General features: G+C 51.6%; 2 protein-coding genes across 6 annotated transcripts in view; one reads left to right on the top strand and one right to left on the bottom strand.

Annotated features, from left to right (window-relative positions):
- Positions 1-12,571, top strand: part of FAM131B (family with sequence similarity 131 member B) — a 29,362-nt gene extending 16,791 nt beyond the window's left edge. Inside the window, exons 1-7 of one of the 5 annotated variants that reach the window (XM_032762027.2) lie at positions 2,498-2,644; positions 5,534-5,643; positions 5,916-5,951; positions 6,264-6,357; positions 6,659-6,856; positions 8,547-8,690; positions 8,948-12,413. In XM_032762027.2, coding sequence (XP_032617918.1) covers positions 5,590-5,643; positions 5,916-5,951; positions 6,264-6,357; positions 6,659-6,856; positions 8,547-8,690; positions 8,948-9,420 — 999 coding nt within the window. In that variant the 5' untranslated portion in view covers positions 2,498-2,644; positions 5,534-5,589 and the 3' untranslated portion in view covers positions 9,421-12,413. Of the gene's footprint in view, positions 1-2,497; positions 2,645-2,918; positions 3,108-3,127; positions 3,673-3,895; positions 5,443-5,533; positions 5,644-5,915; positions 5,952-6,263; positions 6,358-6,658; positions 6,857-8,546; positions 8,691-8,947 lie in introns of those variants that run through there. The other 4 variants (XM_032762023.2, XM_032762024.2, XM_032762026.2 and 1 more) reach the window with 4 other exon arrangements.
- A 1,338-nt stretch (positions 12,572-13,909) lies between these two features.
- Positions 13,910-22,408, bottom strand: part of CLCN1 (chloride voltage-gated channel 1) — a 36,139-nt gene continuing 27,640 nt past the window's right edge. Inside the window, exons 17-23 of the mRNA XM_032753568.2 lie at positions 20,297-20,538; positions 19,803-19,914; positions 19,396-19,475; positions 19,105-19,143; positions 15,545-15,649; positions 15,367-15,453; positions 13,910-14,396 (exon numbers count right to left, since the gene is read on the bottom strand). Of these exons, the coding sequence (XP_032609459.1) occupies positions 14,028-14,396; positions 15,367-15,453; positions 15,545-15,649; positions 19,105-19,143; positions 19,396-19,475; positions 19,803-19,914; positions 20,297-20,538 (1,034 nt within the window). The 3' untranslated portion in view covers positions 13,910-14,027. The remainder of the gene's footprint in view (positions 14,397-15,366; positions 15,454-15,544; positions 15,650-19,104; positions 19,144-19,395; positions 19,476-19,802; positions 19,915-20,296; positions 20,539-22,408) is intronic.

Below are 22,408 nucleotides of genomic sequence, written 5' to 3'. Positions count from 1 at the left end.
AGGCTGCAGTGAGCTTTGATCATACCATTGCTCTCCGGCCTGGTGAGCATGAGACCCTGTCTCAAAAACAAAACAAAACAAAATGCCAAACAAAAAAGTGCTAGCTCTTTCTTTTTCCAACTGGGAAATCTTAGGGAAAAGGAAGTTAATTGAATTCTCAGCCCCAGTTCTCTCAACTGCAATGCAAAAAGAATATCTTTCTTAGAGGTTTGTAAGAACAGACTGAAAACTCTATTCTTTAAATTGATTTTATATTGATATTTGCACTTTAAAGTGAGTTTTATTTTTTTCTCTATCTCTCTCACTCTGACTCTCAATAAATGATCTCGCCTCCTACTTGTCAGAGAAAGTAGATGCCGTCAGACAGGAATCCCTCATTCTCCTGACACCAAACATGCAGCCCACTGGCATCTGCCCCGTCTTTCCTGCTGCTGGAAGAAGAGCTGGGCTCCTCCTGTACAGTCTCATCCCCCTCCCTGAGCTCTGCTCCCATCCCTCCAGGTGGTTTTAGGAATTTACATTCAATATTAATTAATCTTCCCCTCTCTTGCACTTTGACTTTCCCTCCTCAATGGAATCTTTTCATAGACCTTTAACTTTGATCTAACATATCCCAATAAAATAAAAGGAACACTTGATTAAGTTGTGTTTTGGAGCCATCTCTCCATTTGTTGGGATGGGTGTGAAGCTTTGGTACCTTCTTTCAATCCTGCAGGTACCACCGAAGTACCTACAGTTATTCCTGGGGACCCCAGCTTCAAAATGGGATAAGTGTCTTGCCTGATCATTTTATTTGGGGGTTAAGCTCCTGCAGAATTAGAGAACCCCCCCCCCCACCCCCCGAGTATGTATTTAAAGTCCAGAGGTTCTTAAACTTTTTTTGTGCCCTGGACCTCTTTGGCAAGGAGACTGGGACAATGGCCCTAACTAGTGAGAAGTAGCAGAATCCTTGTATAAGAAGACCTGTAGGGAGCAGGAAGGAAGCTGGCCAGGAATATGCCTAGAATATTTTACTTTTTTTGTGTGGGTAGTGGGGAGGGACTGGAAATACCTTCAAGACAGAATGTGAGATGGAACTGAGTCTCCAAGACCTGGAATCCCTCATGTTAAATCGTTTGGATAAATGCAGCCTTATATAGTTGTGTTAAGGAGACCAAGGGGAGGGGTTTGCATCCAAGTTGGAACCACAGTAAGAGATATGTAGTCATATATAAATACATGTATTACTCAGGGAGAGCCATAAGGAGACAGAAGTTTCAGGTGAGAAGGCAAGAACATGACGGCCACGTGGTCCGTTCCTCCTTACCTGGCCAGTCCCCTGTCAAGATTTTCTCTGCTCAAATGATAGGGGTGTGTGGGCATTGCTAGAATAATGGAGACTCTTTGTTCTTTTTTTTTTTTTAATCATCTCTCCATCTTCTTTCCTTTGCAACTGGACAGTAGATTCCATGAAAGCAGAAACCATTTGATACTTCTTTTATATAACCAATAATAGTAGATATGAAAAAAGGAAATGCTTTCTAATTATCTCCACTATTGAAATAAGGTATCAGATCCTGCGATGAACTACACTAAACGATTAAAATCTAAGCAGACCTGCAAATGATTATCTCTTTCCTTCCTGCGGTTTTATAGATGTAGATTTGGCTTATTTCTTCATGCACACACACTGAAGATGGATTCTCTCACCATAATCCCATCTCCCCAGTCTGCAATTCAATTGTTAGTGTCTTCTTCTCGCACATCTTCATCTGCCACCCCATGGGATGTAGCTCTCCATTCATAATCTAAAGGTTAGAAAGTTGCATCCGTAAGACTTAGTTTCCCTGTTAGGAGCCCACACTAGGGACCCCTGGCCCATTGCCTTCTCTCTCTGCAACCTCGGAGGGCGAGGTGCAGTCAGAGCCTGGATGGGCACTTGCTTCTGTGAATGCCCGCCTGCCCACTCTCTCACACTCTGGGCTTTCTGGGTACAGCTTAGACAAAAGGATCTCCCTGCCCTTTCTCATGCATCTCTTCTGGACTCCACTTCTTACCTGCTGTAACCACAGTGCTCATTTAACCCTTGCAACTTAGACCTTTATCTCCTCCCCACGGGGCTTGAGGTATCTACCTGGCCCAGTCCCATTAGCCAGAGGCCAATCTTTCTCTCTCTTTGCTGCTTCGGGACCGCCTTGCTCTCATTTGTCCGAGAAGACCACGTCTCAGAAAAGTTAAATCGGATTCAAGACGATGTCTTCTAGCCAGCCTCGGGTCCTGACATTGTTGTTAGTCTACTGCGAATGAACTGTCCTCCTCATACTCTCCCATCCCCAACCAGGCCTGGAGGTCGACTATCTGCACATCCCCACACCCACCCCTGAGTGTCCAGCGAGCACAGAGAAGTGGACTACACGATTCACTTGCAAAGACTTCACATTCTGTTTGGATGGACAAAATAGCGCACTCGAAACGCAGAGCCCAAAGCTGTGTCCAATCACGTTCCTGTGTGTGTCCCAGATGCGGCCCCAGGAAGAAAACAAGTGTTTGCGGAATTTGGTGGCCAAAGGCCCTTTGGCCCGGCTTTATTCTCACCACTACCCCACTTTCTCTCAGGGCATCCCCTGACCCCCGGCCCGCAAAATCCATCAACCAGAACCTCGGGGTAGGCCCTGGGTTTGTGCCTCGGCTCCTGAAACCCAAGCCAGGGTTCTCTAGGCGAGAGCCTCTGGAGCGGGGCTGGGCACGGGGTGGGCGGGCGGGGGGGCGCGGCTACGGGGGCCCCAGATCCCCGAGGGAGCGCCGCGGCACCGCCGGGGCAGGAGCGGAGAGGCGCGGGGCGCAGCCAATCCCCGGGCCGCCCCCTCCCCGGCCGCGGCGAGCTGAGCCGGGGCGGGGGAGCCAGGCGGTGGCGGCGGCGGCGGCGGCGGCGGTGGCGACGGAGCTGCCGTGGGGAGGGATGGAGAGGGGAGGGGGGAGCGGAGCCGAGCGGAGACAGCCGCGGCGCTGCAGAGCGGCTGGGGCGGCGGCGCGGCTCCCGGTGCTCCCCCCGGCGCGCGCCCCGAGTCGGTGAGGGCCCGGCCCGGCGGCCCCCGGAGCCATGGGCTGCATCGGCTCCCGGACTGTGGGTGGGTACCGCGGCCGGGCGGGGGCAGGGCTGGGCCCCCCGGGCCGCCCTCCGACCCCCTCCCCCATCCCTCTCCTCGCGCCTCCGGGCGCCCCGCTCCGCACCCGCCTTGCCCTGCTAGCTCCTTCACTTTCCCTCCGTCCGCCCGCGGTCCCTCTGTCCCTCCCTCCTGCCCGCTCTCCTCTCGCGCCTCCGGGGCTGCCATCCCGCTCGGCTCGGTTCCTTCTCCCCGTCGCCCTCCCGCAGGCGCTGTCCTCTCCATCCTCTCCATCGCCCTCCTCTCCTCTCCTCTGCCGCTCGGCCCGACGCTCGGTCCCCTCATCCCTGCCCCTCCAGGCCATCCGCCTCTGCTCTGCCGTCCCCAGCGCCTCCTCGCATCCCCCACTCCGGAGCAGCCCCCCGCGAAGGACCCTCGGCCTCCGCGCCAGCCCTGAGTCTCTTTCGCACGCCCCCCACGCCACCCCCCGCCGCCGCCTCCATCTGGCTCGGGTGCTTTGCCCCATCTCTCTCTCCCTCTCCGTTGCCTTTTACTGTCGTTCCTGCCTCCTGCGATTCGCTTTGTTCACGTGCGTTTTCCCTCTGGGGCGGGGGCGGGATGAGCCCGGGTTCCACGCCCGGAGGGACAGGGCCAGGGCCGGGTGGAAGGAAGGGGCTAGGGGACGCAGGGAGGAGATGGAGGCTTCGAGGCGCTGAGAGGGGTCGGGAGCCCGCGGCCCGGGAGGGTGGGGCCGGCCCTGCCTAGGCGGCCGGGGACCCGCCTGCACCTGTCAGCGGGGGCCGGCGGGGCGGGGCCGGCTCTTTATTTACCTTTGACGCGGGGAGGGAAGAGAGGCGCCTCCTAATCCATCTTCTCCCTCCAGCTTCTGCCTAGCTACCGCCCCCGACCCCCACCCAGGCACCTACTCCACTCTCGCGGCTCAGCGAATTCATCCGGCCCTCTCCCACCCCCTCCCCCATTCTTCCCCTTTCCAACTCCCAATTTCTCCCGCCTACACCTCCCGGTGACCTCAGGCTGAGAGAATAATTCGTATTATTATTACAAACAAACTCATTCTCCAGAAGCCTGATTTCCCTGAGACCCGGTTTATTTCCATAGATACCCCCTCCTCCTCTGCTTTCACCCCTTCTCCGCGGCTCTCTCCCTCCCCGCTGCCCCCCACAGCTCTGACTCAGCTCTCCGTCTCCCACAAAGGCCACCTCCCGCTCCCCTCTCCCCCCGCGCCGCCCTCCCCTGTCTCCCTTCTCCTCAGGCTCTTCTCCGCCTGCCCCATTCCTGCTGTGTCCCGAGGGCCATCTTTCCTCTTTTCCCCCAGTCACCACCCCGCGGAGCCCCAGGGGACAGCAGGCCAAGTTTGGAGGGTCCTCCCTCCTCAGTCCGGTTCACCACAAGCCCCTTCCTTTCCCCCAGCCCTGCTGATGTGCTGACCGCCTCCTCGTGCCCAGCCCCATTCAATGCTCCCCTTCCCAAAAATGGAGCCGACCCCTAAACTCACAACTGTAAAACCTCATGAGTATAAAGGGTCTGTATGGTCAGATGGTTCAGGCAGCCATCTGCTGCTTGAATAGTCTCTTTATGAAGACCCAAGCAGTTCTTCCCCAAGACTTCCCGGAGCACCATCCTGCCCTCAGTCCAGGAGTCTCCCTCCACCAGGAGCTCTGGCCCAGCTCTAACAAGGACCCTCCTTCCCCTGAGTCCTGCAGTTTCCTACTCAGCCCTCAGACCCTGTCTACCGCTCCCACCATCTTCTGTCTTCTCTCTGACTTGAATTCCTATTTCCTTAATTCCTATTTTAAAAAGTTCTCTTTTCTCCTTCTGCTCCCCACCTTCCCTCCACTTTAATCCACCACTTGTCTCCCCACAGTCAGGTGAAATGCCTCCAGCTCACCCTTGGTTTCTCTGCTCACTGTTTTCGGGAGGACACACCCAACCCCTTGCTATCCAACTCCTGCCTCAATTCCCAGAAAGTCCTCTTCCAGTCAGTCAGACTCACAGACTCTTAGGAAGGGCCCACGGGGGGAGAAATATCCCTTCCACCCTAAGCATAGAGAAAAGTTCCTCACTAGAGCAGTTCTGCCCTTATCTGTAGACTTGTAATAGAGAAAAAGCCCAGCTCCCACACAGAAATCCTCCAAGAGTCCTCAGGACGGAATAATTGGTTTTCTGATAAAACCCAACCTCTGACCCCTCCACATAAACAACAACAAATAAGGCCATATATCACTTTTTCTGGGTGTACTATTCTTGGTTGAGCTATGAATATTTGGGCTCAGCATTACTACTTATCTCCCCTAGAATTTGGAGAGTGCAGGGATATAAGAGGAAATGGGCAGCTGAGGTAAGGGAGGGGTGTGAAGGGCTGGCCCCAGGGTGTCGCCTTGGCTGCACAGGGAGGTGAGGGCGGGAAGCTAACCTTCTGGCTCCCTCAGGGAACGAGGTGATTGCAGTGGATTGGAAGGGCCTGAAGGATGTCGATCAAATCAACATGGACAGCACCAGCTCACTGCACGGGAGCAGCCTCCATCGGCCATCGACTGAGGTGAGACCTCACTCAGCCAGCCCAAGTCTCTGGCTGCCTGCACTTCCTCAATTCCAAGGCAACAACCCAAACACTCCTTCAGACTGACACTTCTACAGAACACTTCTCACAACACATGCCAAGCAGTCCACATGGAGAACCCAGTCAGCGGCGTCAACCTCAGGAAAGCCCTCCCCACATCCCGCACTCCTGGAAGGCCCTCTGAGGAAGGGGGCTTCCTTGCATTCTTGCGAGTGACTGGGATGCCCATTCCCTTTCCTCTCTCCTCACAGCAAACTCGAACTGATTTCTCCTGGGACGGCATCAACGTGAGTGCAGCTGCCCTCAGACCTCCCCATCCTCCCGAACTCCTCCTCCTCATCTTCTCCCTTGCACCTTCCAACCAGCACAGTATTCCCTGGCTCCAACAGGCACTGTGAGCCCTCACGTTCTCAACCTGTGCCCCTGCTTTCCAGGGCACTGGGGGTATATCCCTCCTTGGGACTCTTGGGTATAGTAGCTTTCCTTATCATCTGCCCTAGCTCGAATGCTTTTTCCTGGAAACCATGAACCTCCTCTATGTATAAAGCACGCCCGTACCTTCTTATTCCTCTGCCCCTCCTCCCACATTCCCATCCCAGCTCTCCATGGAGGACACCACTTCCATTCTTCCGAAGCTTAAGCGAAACTCTAACGCCTATGGCATTGGGGCCCTGGCCAAGTCATCATTCTCAGGTGAGACTCCTGATGTAGGAATACTTTCAGACAAAATAATGCTGACAGACTCCTTGGCTCAGTCTCCCCGCTCCTTCGAGGTTGACGAAGACACTCATCCCCACACCCTGACCTATTCACCCTTCTGTCAAGCCTCCCATCCACCAGGCCATTCCCCCCACCACCCCATCTATGGAGTCCTTAGGGGAGCCTGGCCCAGTGGGATGGAGTCTCATGGGTCTGGGGTGGGAGGAACGGGGAGGGTCTGGTTATGGGTATTGTGTGATATTCTGGAGGATGTGGGAAATGTCTGGCCCCATAGGGATCTCACGGAGCATGAAGGACCACGTGACAAAGCCAACAGCCATAGGGCAAGGCCGGGTGGCCCACATGATTGAATGGCAGGGCTGGGGGAAGACACCAGCTGTTCAGCCACAACACAGCCATGAGGCCGTGCGCAGGGATACAGATGCCTACTCCGACCTCAGCGATGGCGAGAAGGAGGCACGTTTTCTAGCAGGTACATGTACCCTAAAGCCTCAAGAGACACACTTGCAGGACGGCCAGGGACCGACCCTCCAGTGTGATCCCCTATGGCAGGATTAGCTCCATCCATATTTTGACCATAGATTCACATTTCCCAAACAGCTCTAAGTATTTTGATGTGCTAATTCAAATAAGTGCCCTCAAACATATTTTTATAATCATCTCAGAAAATGAGTGGAATTAGATGGGATTTGTGGGTCCACCCATCCCAGATGCCTTCTCTCCTCATCAAACCTGAACTCCCTCAAGTGCAGGAAAAAAAAATGGGCAGGCCTTGGTCTTTGAAAGAAAGAAAGGCCTTGGGGATCTCTTTTAGCCTTTGCCCTTTAGCATTTCGAGTCATGAATTCGCCTACTAGACTCATTACTTGTGACAACCACTAGAAGATTAAGGGAACTGTGTGAGGAGACGGGAGGCCTACAGAAGAGGTTTAGTTCCAGGAAAGTAGTGTAGGTCTGATAGCAGGCATGCAGTGTGCCTACAACAGTGGCCAAGCTGTAGTGCGGGTCTAAATAAGATGCCTAGAAAGGGATAGGTCTGGAAGAGAAAGGAAGTATCGTGTTGGTGGTATGGGTGGGAGGAGAAATATCAGTGAAGAGGGTGACAAACATGTAGGGCGGGGGGCAGGAGCAGTACCAGCTTCAACATGCTCATGGATTTGACTAGAATAGGGATCCCCAAGTCTACCCATCCCCTTTTCCTTCCAATCCCTTGAACTTTCAGTTTCATATCATGGTGGACCCACAAGCCCACGATGCTCTCTTGGGGGTTCTCTGTTGATCTTGAAATCTACTCTCTAGACTGCAATTCCTAAAAACCACCAAAGATAAATATCTGGAAATCTCGAATTTGAATCTCTTAGGATATCTCACCAGAAGACCCCTAACTCTTTCCCCTAGGAATCCCAAATCTGATTTTTTAGGAAATCCCCCACAATTCTCCCTTCTCTGGGGACATACACAAAGGCTGTGCTGTCCAGTACATTAGCCACTGGCCTCATGTGGTTATTGAGAACTTGAAATGTGGCTCTTCTGAATAGAGATGTGCTTGTAAGTGTAAAATACCAGCTGGACCTCAAAGGCTTCATATAAATAAAAGAATGTAAAATATCTCATTAATAACTTTTATTTTGATTATATGTTGAGATGAAAATCTTTTTTTTTTTTTTTTTTGAGACGGAGTCTCGCTCTGTCGCCCAGGCTGGAGTGCGGTGGCGCAATCTCGGCTCACTGCAAGCTCCGCCTCCCGGGTTCACGCCACTCTCCTGCCTCAGCCTCTCCGAGTAGCTGGGACTACAGGCGCCCGCCACCACGCCCGGCTAATTTTTTTGTATTTTTAGTAGAGACGGGGTTTCACCGTGGTCTGGATCTCCTGACCTCGTGATCCGCCCGCCTCGGCCTCCCAAAGTGCTGGGATTACAAGCGTGAGCCACCGCGCCCGGCCCAAAAATCTTTTTATATATCGAATTAAATAAGATCTATTTTTCAATTGATTTAACCTGTTTCTTTTTAATTTTAAATGTGGCTACTAGAAAATTTAAAATGATATAAGTGGCTTGCATTATATTTCTACTGAACAGTGATGCACTAAGATGTCTTCCTACCCCACGCACATGTCTAAGGATTCCCTGAGGTATTTTGTGGTCGTTGCATTTCTTCCCGCAGGCGTCATGGAGCAGTTTGCTATCTCTGAGGCCACACTCATGGCCTGGTCTTCCATGGATGGTGAGGACATGAGTGTGAACTCCACCCAGGAGCCATTGGGCTGCAACTACAGTGACAACTACCAGGAATTGATGGAGAGTCAGGGTGAGACATGTTCCAGAATCCAAACTCTGGAGCCTGTGAGGCCTCCCCAACTATCTCGGTTGCCTCCAGTCAGCTCCATTCTTTTAAGACCTCCTTGTCCATCTCAGCTTTCCCATTGTCCTCCCTACTCCCTGTGCGCTCTGTGTCTTACTCCCGGTTCTCTGTGCTGTCTCTTAGCTGTCTCTTGTGCTGTCTGTGCTGTCGTTCCTGCCCTTGACGTTCTGTGGCCCCACTGACCTCCACGATTCTTTTTCCAGATGCCCTGGCTCAAGCACCCATGGATGGATGGCCTCACTCTTACGTGTCCCAGGGTATGTACTGTCTGGGGTCGTCAGATGCCTGGGAAGCCAGCGACCAGTCCCTCATTGCCTCTCCGGCCACAGGATCCTATCTTGGGCCAGCATTTGATGACTCACAACCCAGCTTGCATGAAATGGGACCTTCCCAACCAGCTTCAGGATACTCTGCTCCGGAGCCTCCACCTTTGCTGGGGGGAGACACTGACTGGGCTCCGGGGGTAGGTGCAGTGGACCCGGCAAGGGGCCCTGCTGAGGAGGAGAAGAGGCCATTGGCCCCTGAGGAGGAAGAGGATGCGGGATGCCGGGACCTGGAGTCACTTTCCCCACGAGAAGACCCTGAGATGTCTACCGCTCTCAGCCGGAAGGTGTCTGACGTCACATCCTCAGGTGTGCAGTCCTTTGACGAGGAGGAAGGCGAGGCCAACAACTAGTTTCCTCCCCCAATGCCCTGCCTTCCACTCCCACCTGAGGGCCATGGCTGTGACCCATACACTCCCTCCCCCCAGCAGTACAGCTGAAACTGGGCAGAAAACATTGGGGAACCCAGGAGCTTCCAGTCCCCTCCCAGAAATGGAGGACCAGGATGGGATTTTATCCAGGCTTACACTCTAGAAACCCACAGGCCTGGGAACTGAGACCCGGGCAACTAGATGGCCGTGAGCTTGGTGTGGCTGTGGAGAAGGACCTAGGCTGTGGGCTTCTGGGTCTGTGCTGACAAAGCCTCCAGTGTGTGCACCCTGAGGACGGGGGCAGCGCAGCTGTGCTCAAGACTAGATCTCAGTTCTTCACGCCCCGATTTCGTCTTCCAGGAGCCGTAACTGTGCTGTCTGAATGCCTCCTTTCTCCATTTCACTCTTGCTTTTCCCAACTCTGTTTTCTCTGGCTGTGGCCCCAGCTCATCCCTACTGAGAGAACAGACCTCAGGGGCTGTTGGACATGGCTGGACAGGCGCAGGGGAGGCTGCCTGAAAGGCACGTCCATGTGAAGAGTGGAGAGGCTGCCTCAGCAGGTCATTTGGCTTCTGAGATCAGGAGTCGAGGAGGAGGTGGATGTGGCAGCTGAGATCTACAGGGGGCACGGACGTGGTTCTTTCTATCAAGGCCTGCCCGGAGACAAGAGAGTCACTGAGGAGACCAAGAACAAACACAGCCCCTTGCTCTGGGATCTTGAATATCCCATGGCTGAAAGGAAGATCCTAAGGATCTGGGAAAAGACCCAGCCAGGGCTGGCTGCTCCAGCTCTTGCTTCCCTCTCAGCTTTCTTCCATCCCTGCTCCGGGAGCCTGGCCTGAGGAGGGTGTGGGGACACCCGTCTTGGATACACCGACGCAGGATGCAGGTGTCGCCAACAGCAGGGGGAGCATGAGGGCTGTCTCCCCATCCACCCCTGTCCACTGAAGCTGTTTACACTTTTCTCTTTGCCTTTTCTACATTTTTATAACTTCTTGGGCACTCAGGGTTGAGTGGGGTGGAGGGAGGAGTCCGGTGCTGTCACTCCCTCAGCCAGGCAGGGTTGCAGCTGAGGGCCAGGGTGGGCACTCGGCACCTTCTGCCCCTTCTTCAGCTCCTCCCAGGACTCCTAAACAGCCTCACAGCCGTCCTCCCTGCCTCCCCAGGCCTCCTACCGGAGGAAGAGAGGAAAATCAGCAGATTCTTCCTTCCAGGATAGTGTATGGTGAGGCACAAACTTGCCCTCCCACACTTGGCATCCATGCTGGTGGGGACTGAGCAGCATATGCGCCCCAGCACTACCGTAAGAGCACAGGCAGAGGATGCGTGGAGCAAAGAAGTGGCTCTGTGGGGTTGGAGAGCATTTGGCCCTGCCACTGCCCAGGTAGCTCCTCCCCAGCCCTTGGCACAAGCAGAGTTTGGGTAGGAGAGAGAGGCCTAAGAGGCTCACTGCCCTATCTCCTTTCCTCACGCCCTTCCAAGGCTCCAGCTCCCAGGCCTGTGTCCTACCCACACGCTGTCGGGAGTCCTACCACTTGCATCCTCTGCTGGAAGGGAGCACTGTCGTCCTCTCCTGGCCCTGGGCACAAACTTTGCCCTCACCCACAGGCCCCAGAACTTATTATTTTGGAATGAGAAGGTTGAGAGTTGGGGTGTTCCTGTCCATCTATGATCCTGTCCCGCCATCAAGTTCATACTCTCTTACTCACACTTCTGGGATGCAAGCAGGGCAGGGGGTTCCGTGTCTTCCATGGAAGGGGGACAATGGTTATCCTGAGGTTGGCTTTTGGAGGAAACACGGGCGTAGGCAAGGTGAGCCAAGGCAGGTGCAGTCACCTAACCGAATGCTGCCTGTACAGGGGAAGAGTCCTCTTGTGCTTGCTAACGTGTGCTGACTCCGTGTCCCAGGACCTCATTTCCAGGAGCTCTGAGAGGTGGTCTAGCATGCCCGCCCTGGCAGCTGTTCCCCACCCATCTCCTGCTGCAGGCTCCGGGGTTTTGCATGTTCATGTGACTTTCCTTCCATGGGGTCCCTGGTTCCTCACCTTTTCCAATCTGCGCTATTCCCACATCACCTCTTCCTGTCGTCTCATCCTCTCAGTGCCCACATTATCCCCCCAGACCACGGTGGACATCTCACCCAGTGAGTGCGTTCATTCATGACAGTTCCTTTTTGCTCAGGCCCGGGGGAGTTAGGAAAGGTAGACCACAGCAGCTTTCGTTCCTCCTTCCCTTTCCCAAGGAAGCCAAATGGTCCCTGACAAAAGATGACTGAAGGTCTGAAGGACTCTAGCAGGGTTCATCCACAAACCTGGTTTCCCCAGGGAGCTGGCATATTGCTGCAGACGGAAGTCAGGTGGGGGTCTGTCTTCTGCAAGGAGCTCCCACCCGCTCTGAAGAGGCAGACTGAGGAGCTGGCCTGGGACCATCTTAGGACTCTTCTGGTGCTGGGGGCAGGGTGCATGGGGGTTGCTTATCGTCTATTTCAGGGGGTGGGGAGGGGCATGTGCAGGAAGAGGCTGTTTCGGGGTGGGAAAGGGTTGCTTTTCCTTTGGGGTTAAGGCTGTGCAGCACGTTTTACAGCAGTCCTGGAACAGGGCTGTTTTTATATTCTTGTGAATGAAACTGCTCTTGCTAAATGATTTTCTTTTTTTGGAGGGGGGGGTGCACTTTCATTTTCAATTGACTTTATTAAATGAAAATCCAAATCTTCCATTCCTCCCCCTCCATTGTCCCCTCCCCCACCACACACCTTCCTTCTTGTCCTTGTGTTGAAGAGGGGATCTTGGGGAATGAGTTTATTATCTTCTCCTCGACCTCACCTATACATCCCACACACCATCCTCCAGGTCTGGGAAATATCCATTTTTATGGCCAGTCTTAGCATGTTTTCTTAATGTGACATTCCCACCCCAGGCCCAAGAGAGATTCTATGACATATATTACAGAGAGAATTCTATATCAATATATATAAATATTATAGATTACGTACACAAGGGCATGGGCTCAAATGCCCACTGCCAGTCCCCCACCCAGGCTTCAGCATCTCTCTTGGCCTGGGGAAGTGGGAGGGATGTGATGCTGGAGAAGGCTACAGGCTGTGTTCAATGACACTAAACAGAATGTGGTGGCATCCTCTGACTGTGAGTGTCTTATTTGGGGGATGGAGGAGACTGGGAACAGGGGAGGCAAAGGAGGAGAATGTTGGAGCGGGGGCGCAATGGCAGAATTAAGCGAGGCATACGGGCTGGCAGGGTTGGGGACAAAAACCTTGGGTACGGAGCAAGGGTTTGGGGATGCTCACAGCACGCACCTGGCCTCTCTTTGTAGAGAAAGCACGCTAATGGAGTGCATAGCCAGGCTTTCTGCTGCTGATCTGGGGAGGGTGAAGATGTGACTCTCCCAAGTGAGGGCAGCACTCAAGAGCCCTGCCTTCTTGATGCTCAGCTCCCAACTCTCCACCCCTAGGAGAGGCATCTGAAGAACCAGTCTAAGAGGGGGCTGGTGTCTGAGTGACCCAGTGACCTAGCTGCTCTGAGCCCTGATTCTTGGCAGGAGAGGCCCTGGCTAGAGCAGCTCCAGGGTAGAGCTGACCTTTGGCAGGACAAGTCAATAACTATAGTGGAGAGAGGGAGGATGTGTTTCCTAGGGAGTAACCTGAACACTGGAGGGCGAGGAAGCTGTGCTGTGGAATAGAAGGTTTTCTGCCAGAGGGAGTTGGCGGACACCATGGGGGCATGATTGTTGAGCAACAGGGCACCTGCGTCTTTTGCATAGAGCCTTTTGCGACCTTTTCTTCCAGGCCGCTGCCCCTGACAGTTTTTTTTTTTTTTTCATCTCACTGCTTGAAGCAGGGGACAACGGAGGGGGGACTGTGGGAGGCCTCTCACTGCGCTAGTCACGGCCTGGCCTGGAGACAGGCAATGGGGTCAGAGGCAGATTGCAGGGGCAGACATGGGCCAGTGCAGGGCTCCAAGAGAAGCAGCTGTGGCTGGCCTCGAGACAGGCAGTGGGGTCACAGGCAGACTGCAGGAGTGGACGTGGGCCAGCACAGGGCTCCAAGAGAAGAGGCTGTGGCTGGCCTGGAGGCACATTCTGGGGTAGTCAGTGCCCGAGGTCATAGGATGGTCCCATCCCCTCCTCCAACATGGCACTTGCAGGGCCACAGTCATTCTGGGCCTCCCCTCACCCCACCTCTTGTAGACACTGAGGCACAGATAGCACAGTGCTGGGACAAGAGCACTGGAGAATTGTTGGGTGGGGAGGGGGAGGCAGAGAGAGGCAGGGATTCCCTTCCTGCACACCAGGAACACTCAAGAAGCCCCATGGAATATCAGGGGCCATTCACTAGGGTTAGGGCCACCTGCCTGGCTGGGAATGGGGAGAACAGTCAAAATAATTGACCAAGGCTCCTCCCTGCCTAAATGCTGATTCCTCCTTTAAGACTATCACTATCACATTAAACAATTCCTGGAAGAGGCCACGACATTGGCATGACCTTGCCACATTCAGGACGCACCCTGCCCCACACAAGTTCACCCTCAGGCTGGGCCTCTCGACAGTCTTTATGAGGAGGTCGTGGGAGGGGGTCAAAGGATCAGTTCATCCTCATCCTCCTCGTCTGTGGATCGCAGGCTGGGGCCCTGCAAGATGTCGGCCAGCTCCTCTTCCAGCCCTGGACTCTCCACGAGCTCCAGCTCCTCCAGCTCGCCCTCTACCTTGCCTGGGGCCAGGGAGAGAGGGGGCTCTGGGGAAGGGGATGGCACAGGGGTCTCTGGGGAGGCAGCAATCACATCCCCTGCTCCAGTGGCCCCAGGCCTGTCCTCAGGCAGGTTCCAGTTCTCTGCAGAAGATGGGAGTGCCCCGGTACTCTTTCGAGTTGTCGTGTTCCGGAAGCTGGCAAGGGGAGGGCGGAGCTGCACTCCAGACTTGGTGTGCCCCTCAATGGCCTTCTGTAGCTGAAGAGCAGTGGGAAAGGAAAAGAGGGTAAAAAGTTGGAAAAAGAAAAAAGACGGGGGCAGTGAGAGACAAACAGAAAAGAACAGGTACAATGAAAGGAAAAAAGAACAGGAAAGATATAGAGTGGCAAAGGGGGGAGAAAGAGAAACAGACAACAAGGAACAATCAGAGAAAGAAAACAGAAAAAGGACAAGAAAAGGGGCATGACAAAAGACCCACCTGCCCAGACTCAGACCCTTGGGTGACCTCTTCCTTCCTGGTGACCACCAGCAGCCACATCCCCCCACTGCCCTGTTTCCACAGCTTTCCTCAAAGCGCATCCCCGAGCAACTGTGACTCATGCCTGGAACCCCCATCTCAAACCCACACTATCTATGGAAGATCACATGGGCCCCATCTGGGGTGGAGAATTCCATTCCCTTCAGGACTGTGGCCATAACAGGCTTTGTAGTCTCCTCTACCTCAGCTGGCTGCTTGCTCTACCCCCTCCAATCTCTGCATAAGAAATAGAGAGGGGAGCCGGGCATGGTGGCTCATGCCTAGAATCGCAGCATTTTGGGAAGCCGAGGCGGGCGGATCACCTGAGGTCAGGAGTTTGAGACCAGCCTGCCCAACATGACAAAACCCCGTCTCTACTAAAAATACAAAAAAATAGCAGGTGTGGTTGCGGGCGCCTGTAATCCCAGCTACTTGGGAGGCTGAGACAGGAGAATCACTTGAACCCGGGAGGTGGAGGTTGCAGTGAGCTGAGATCATGCCACTGCACTCCAGCACTCCAGCCTGGGTGACAAGAGTGAAACTCTGTCTCAAAAAAAAAAAAAAAAAAGAAAAGAAAAGAAAAAAGAAAGAAATAGAGAAGGGAATCTGAGGGGACTTCTGAGATGCTAATATTCCCTCTGTCCCTGCTGCATCCCCTTATCCTATGCCCAGCGTCCCTCCTGCTGCTCAAATGGGACACATCGTGATTACCTCCTCCAGGGCCAGGACGCCCCTGAGCTTCCCCATGCTGGTCACATAAGCGAGGTGGAGGCCGAGGAGTGAGAACAGGGTGTGAGTCTGAGGACGAAGGGCACAGGTCAGTGCATGTTCCTTGCCCCACAGCTCTCCTGCCTTCCCCGCAGCCCTGAGCAGTCAGCAAAGGACTCACCTTGTGCAGGGTTGTCTGCTCCACCAGCTGGAAGGGAGACTGGTCAATACAGCAGGAATCAAAACAGACAGGCTGGCTTAGCTGCTCCTGCTCCCAGGCCTCAATCTGTCAGCCAGAGGAGTAAAGTCACGAAAATCACGGAGCCTCCTTTCACCCCAGATACCTGATTTTGACCCCAAACGGCCCTCCTAGCCTCTGTCCAGAATCTGGAAACATGCAAGAACTGATCATAGAACCCCCAGGTCAGAGGCCCTCCTCCTTCTTCCCAGGGGACAGAGCCTCTCTGTCCTTCCTCATCAGTCCCCCAACCTACCCTGCAACCCCCAGGTACCCAGAACATCCCTCCCTCTTCTAGGCCCCAACTCTCCTATCCCCTGGCATCCCAAACATTTGTTATTCCCAACCTATCTTTCCCACCTATCTTCCACTACTACTATAAGACGTGGGGCCCCAATCAAACCAGACTGCTTTCTGCTCTTCAGACATGCCTTCCCCTTTGTCTTTGCTGTTCTGACCATCTGGAGTTCCTTTACCTGCCCTACCCTGTCCCTGCAGTGTACGTATTTCCTGACTCTCCCAATCAGGCATGCTTCTCCCCCTTTTTAATTCCCATAGTATTAGCTGGTCTCACCTTTTCAGAAATGACATTGGCCATACTTCCTGCTGTATTGGCATTTGTCTTACCTTTGCATTTGTCTTGAGTGTTACATGGTATCGGCTGCTATATATTGTGAAGAAACTAGCACATCACCTCTCATGCAGGGAACCATGGTGAGTACTTGTTGAAATTGAAGAGCTATACTGGACCTCATGGCACTTAGTTGACTTGAGCAAAGCCAGTTTTTGTTTGTTTGTTTTTGTCTATGACGGAAGCATTAAGGCACAAAGGCCAACCATCCTCTTGACTTTAGATACGTACACCAAAATTCCCAAGAGTCCAAATAATCCATTACATCTCTGGCTCTCATACATTTTTCTAAAATTTCTAAAATCTCTTTTCAGTCAGTATCCTCTGAATGATCTAGAACTCTATTTTCCTATTTGTCCAAATCTACACCTCTCAAACTTCAGAGAATATCACCAAAGGGCATTATATAGATTTAGGATCTAGTGTGTAGCCCGTACTGATGCTCACTCCACCTGTCCTGTCCTGATATTTCTGGATTGCAATCATGACTCCTCTATACTCTCATCTTCCAGACTAATGGATTACACAGGTTACATAGCATAGGATGGATGACCACTTAGTAGGTGTGTTGTAGAGAAGATTTAGGTATAGGATGGGGGCTAGACCTTGCCAACCATGGTTTGGTCCATCCCGTCCTCTTGGTCTTTTCTATGACAATCTGTGGCCTTATGTTCCATTTCTGCCTTTCCTTAACAATAATGCAGCAACATTTTCAGTGAGTGATTATCAAGTACATCCTCTTTGCCAAGCATTATTCTAATTGCCTTACCCGTCTTAGCTCATTTAATCTTCTCCAATAACTCTATCATTATCTTCACTTTATAGATGAGGAAACAGAGGCACAGCATGTTGAAGTCATTTGCCCAGGATTACACAGTCAGTAACTGGTGGAGCTGGGCTTCTAACCTTGACTGCTGTTTGTATTCCAGGTACATCTCCAGCTTTTGCGCAAGGGTTGCAGGACGTTGCTGTTGAGGCTGATGTATTCCACTACTTGAATAAGCTCGGTACCAGTTAGAAACAGAGCTCTGTGTGTACTCCAGAGTATGCAGAATTAAACAAATCCTAGTAGGGACTTCTGGCAACATATAATTGAAACTTTCAATATTCTCATACTGCCCCCATATTGTTTTTTTGGTCAATATCAACATCTTGATATTGTCAAGGGTATCATCTGGTCTGAAAATTATGTTCAAAACATCCTGAATTTCAACTCCTGTTGGATCTTATCCCTCTAAAATGTCTCAGTGGGTCACACGGGAGTTGGTAGCTCCTTAAAGTCTTTCCTGGGAAAAACATAAGCTAGAAATGATAGTCTGTCTTATTTTTAATCCCTGGCTTCACTTTATTTCCAGTGGTCATTCAATAGCCACACTGATCAACTAGCTGGTTTTCTCTCTTTGGTGCACTAAATTTAAAAAAAGAAAAAAAGAAAAACTTATTATTATTGGTTTTAGCAACCTAACAAAGTACTCCTTAATTGCAATTAAAGAGTACTTAAAAGTTTTTCTCTTCTTAATTGCAATTAATTGCCTTTCTGATTCCTGCTTGTGGGCAGAAGGAATAGTTTTTCCTTTCCCTCTGTGATCATCGATTTGACTTTTCCACAAGTCATTTATCAGAAGTGTGTGTGTTTTGAGGGGGTGGGGAAGGTTTCCCTTCTCTCTTGTCACTCACAACATCCTCCTCCAACCCTGTAATGCTTTTCACTGTCAGCACATATTTATTCTGTATATCCAATAAGATGTTCATTTAAAAATAATATCTGCTGTGTTTTTTTGTCAGCTTCATACTTTACAAGCTTTACGTTTTCAGCGTTTGCAGCAAACTGTGCATTCTTTTACCATATGGAATAGTTGCCAATGGATTTTTTGTTGATGTTCCTCCACAACCCCTTGGTATGTTCTGATACGGCCTGCTTCTAATCACTATTCCACATTCTGTTCCCTCTTGACAACCAAGCACATTCAGAATGCTTGATTTTTCTCTCTTGAAGATTTGATAACCACCTCGTTTAGGAAAATAGGCATTTGTTTGTCCCCAGGAGGCACCATGGTCATTATTTTCTTCCTTTTTCAGTTCTTCCCAGTAGCAATGCCTAGCATTTTCCAGTCGTTCACTGTCTTAGGGCCCTGATCAATCCAGCACAGTAATCTCCACCAGGGGCAGATTTCTCCATTTTAGTTTTTTTTTTTTTTTTCTTTGAGGCAGAGTCTGGATCTGTCACCCAGACTGGAGTGCAGTGGTGCGATCTCCTCTCACTGCAACCCCCGCCTCCCAGGTTCAAGTGATTTTCATGCCTCAGCCTTCCAAGTATCTGGGATTACAGGTGCGTGCCACCATGCCTGGCTTTTTGTATTTTTAGTAGAAATGGGGTTTCACCACGTTGGCCAGGCTGGTCTCAAACTCCTGACCTCAGGTGATCTGCCTGCCTTGGCCTCCCAAAGTGCTGGGATTACAGGCATGAGCCACCATGCCCGGCTTCCCATTTTAGTTTTGATGTTCTTCTTCCATGTTACTGTTTTAGTGCCAGCCTCCTGGTGCCATTTTACCTCCATTAAAGCTTTGCCTGATCCAGAAAGCCCATAATCTCTGAAAGATCTGGGGCTCATCTTAGCACCATGGCCCCATTTACTCATGGAGGCTCAAAGTTTTTCTCTTCTGAAATGACGTGTCCTTCTGAGAACACCTCCATGTCCCATCACACACTCATTCCTCTCTCCATAATCATCCTTATTTCCATCCTCTCAAAACACTTCCCATCCAGACCACATTCTATTTCATGACAACACAATAAAGAAGGTAGAAACAAATTAGCAATATCTTCATTTGACAGAACAATCCACCCCAGGTTTCAGTTTCCCTTACTCACCTCTTCAGGTGACATGTTATCCACTAAATCTGTGGAATCCTAGAGAAGAAAGACATAGGTCCAAGTTCTTTCCCTTTTCTTCCCATGGTAGCTATGGTTCCCAGTGAAACAACAGCCATCCCTCCCTGGCCAGGACCACCTATGCCTCCTTTTCATTCATCATCCCTTCCATATGATTAAACTCCTCCTCCTTGGTGGGGTCTCTGCCTTCCTGATTTAAGAACCACGGGTTTCTCACTCTTCAAGGGCAGGCTCCCTTTCCCCTGTATCCCCAAACACATCTCCTCTTACCTGGGTTGTTTTCTTCTTTGTGAGGCGAGCTCTGCCCAGAAAGCAGTGAAGCAGGGACTGGAAGATGGAGGGTCTTTGACCTGAGAGGAGAGGTGAGTGGATGGAAATGGACACAAAGCAACAGGAAACGGCCAGGGGCCCCACGCAGTGCCTAACATTTGCTTCCAAAGAGCTGCACTTCCCAGGCACCTCACCCTCTCTTCTACCCTCCTAAATCACCCTCTGCTCCCACTCCCTGGGACAGTAACAAGAAGAATTGATGAATAAGAACCCTGTCCTCCCTCAATCCCCCAGCCTCACCCCCCACCCCACACCGCATAGGAGTTGCATGCAGGTCAAGGTCAGGTCCAAGTGAACAGAGAGAACCCACAAGGCGTGAATTGGGGTGCATGAGGGAAGAGCGTCACCTGCAGGCTCTGGTGCTTCCGGCTGCTGTTTGTGGCCAGGCAGAGGCCCATTGGGCTCTTCTGGGGACAGAGGGGCAGTAGTAGAGGGGTGGAGAGGAAGGGAAGGAGGAAGCTGTGAGGAAGAGTAAGAAGTCTCAGCCTGGGAGCAGAGACTGCCTGGGCCTTCACTGCCTTTACCAGTAGGTGGATGTTCTGGGAAAGCGAACTCTATTCTTCCCCCCAGTTCAGAAATTCCTATATCCCTTTGAATTGTCGAGGATACCATCATCTGCAACCTTATCTTCTTTAGTCCCTGGACCCAGAGGCACTGGTCTCTTTGGTACCTGATCCAGAATTTCTGGCTTTCTCAGTTACCAGACTCTCCCCTCCCTCTTCCCACTATTTTCAGGGAAACTACGCCTGTCCCAGCCCAGCCCAGCCCAGCCCAGCCCAGACGTCGCTTTTCCCTTTGCTCCTGATCTATCCCACTCCCTAGCCCTTCCCGGCGCGGTCACCTCGCTCTTCCCAGAGAGGTCTTCGTCTTCATCCTCATCCACAAAGGCGAAGGACTCGGGCCGGCCTGGAGGCGCGCCGGGGAGCCTCTCCCCAGCCAGCCGCGCCTTCCCGTCGTAAGGCAGCTCCGACAACTTCCGCGCCATCTCCTGGGCGGCGCGCAGCCTGCGCTCAGGACACAGGTGGCGCTGTAGGAGAGCCTGCAGTTCCGACCGCTCCACCGAGCCCAGCAGAATCATTGAATCTGAGGGAAATCCACGCCCTGCCTGAGCGCCCCCTCCAAGCCTTCCCGCACCCCTGAGAAGGAACAGGAGAGGCGCCACCCCGCCCTCCGTCCCCACATCTTTCTCAGCTTCCTACAAACTCATTTTAAGAATCCTCCAAGATTAACCTCACTCAATCCCTTTTATTTCATCCATTTAGCAAGTACGGGGCCAATTGGTAGAGCACTAATTGGGCTAATTTGTACTTATTTTGATGAGGCCTTATATAGACTTCAGATAGGTGAGCTGATAATTAAGTAGGCTAATCAATGCTGTCCAAATAAAAGGAAACATGAGAAGCCATTCAAATAAGCTGAGACGTGAACACGCTTTGAAAGAGGTCTATAAGCAATACAAACATTATATCTCTCCCTGGAAGAAGGCAAACAAGGGAACTCTTTCTTTTGTATCTGACATTTCATCATTTAAAAAACCTGGGCCGGGCGCGGTGGCTCACACCTGTAATCCCAGCACTTTGGAAGTCCGAGGCAGGCGGATCGCCTGAGGTCAGGAGTTCGAGACCAGCCTTGGCCAACATGGTGAAACCCCCGTCTCTACTAAAAATACAAAAATTAGCCGGGCGTGGTGGCAGGGGCCTGTAATCCCAGCTACTGGGGAGGCTGAGGCAGAAGAATCGCTTGAACCCGGGAGGCAGAGGTTGCAGTGAGCCGAGATCATGCCACTGCACTCCAGCCTGGGCGACAAGAGTGAGATTTCATCTAAAAAAAAAAAAAAACCCTGCTAGGATAAATCAAAATGCCTACTTTTCCTGAGAAGGTCTTTTATATGATTATAGAAATTCTGCTACTATAGTTAATATTTTTATTAAGTTTTAAGGCCATGACATTGCAGCAGTGTTATGGAGATGAATTTTACTGTTAGGTCTCAGTCATTATTATGAAAATCTTGCCCCTCATTTGTTGGCTGTACCCCTCCTCTAATAAAGAGCCTCTGCTGTAGAACGTGGAATGTATCTGAGATTTGGGAAAATGTTTGAATTAATCTAATTTGAGCAATTTGGATATTCTGATTATTGGAAATCATAACTAACAGTCTTAATGGCTCCAAATGGCCCTACATAATTTTTCTTTATTACACTAATCCAAACACTAGGAAAGTATTCATTTAATATCTAGTAGATACCTATAACAAGGCACTCTGGGTATGTAGAATTCATAGCCTCTATTCTCAAGGAATGCCCACCTAGTGAGGAAGACAAGATATAGATATATAAACCACAATAAGAAATCATACAAAGCAGGATGAAGTGTCAAAGGATGGTGAAGGCAGAGAAATGTGAAATTATCGCTTACTAAAAACCATTCACTCCTCCATATGAAACAGTTCCAGCCGGGCGCAGTGGGTCATGCCTGTAATCCCAGCACTTTGGGAGGCGGAGGTGGGTGGATCGCCTGAGGTCAGGAGTTCGAGACCAGCCTGGCCAACATGGTGAAACCCTGTCTCTACTAAAAATATAAAATTAGCCAGGCATGGTGGTGCATTCCTATAATCCCAGCTACTCAGGAGACTGAGGCAGGAGAATCGCTTAGAACCCAGGAGACAGAGGTTGCAATGAGCCTAGATGGCACCATTGCACTCCTGCCTGGGCAACAGAGTGAGGCTCTGTCAAAAAAAAGAAGGAAAGAGAGAGAGAGAGAAAGAAAGAAAGGAAGGGAGGGAGGGAGGGAGGAAGGAAGGAAGGAAGGAAGGAAGGAAGGAAAGAAGGAAGAGAGAAAGAGAGAGAGAGGGAGGGAGGGAGAGAGGGAGGGAAAGAAAGAAAGAAAGGAAGAAAACAGTTCCAACTCTTCCATAAGTTGGGCATTAAAGAACAAGCATGAGTTACATAAGCAT

Source organism: Hylobates moloch, unplaced genomic scaffold, assembly GCF_009828535.3.
Source record: "Hylobates moloch isolate HMO894 unplaced genomic scaffold, HMol_V3 SCAFFOLD_1, whole genome shotgun sequence".
Classification (NCBI taxonomy): Eukaryota; Metazoa; Chordata; class Mammalia; order Primates; family Hylobatidae; genus Hylobates; species Hylobates moloch.
Note: the sequence above shows the minus strand (reverse complement) of the source record. Positions and strands in the feature narration are given on the sequence as shown.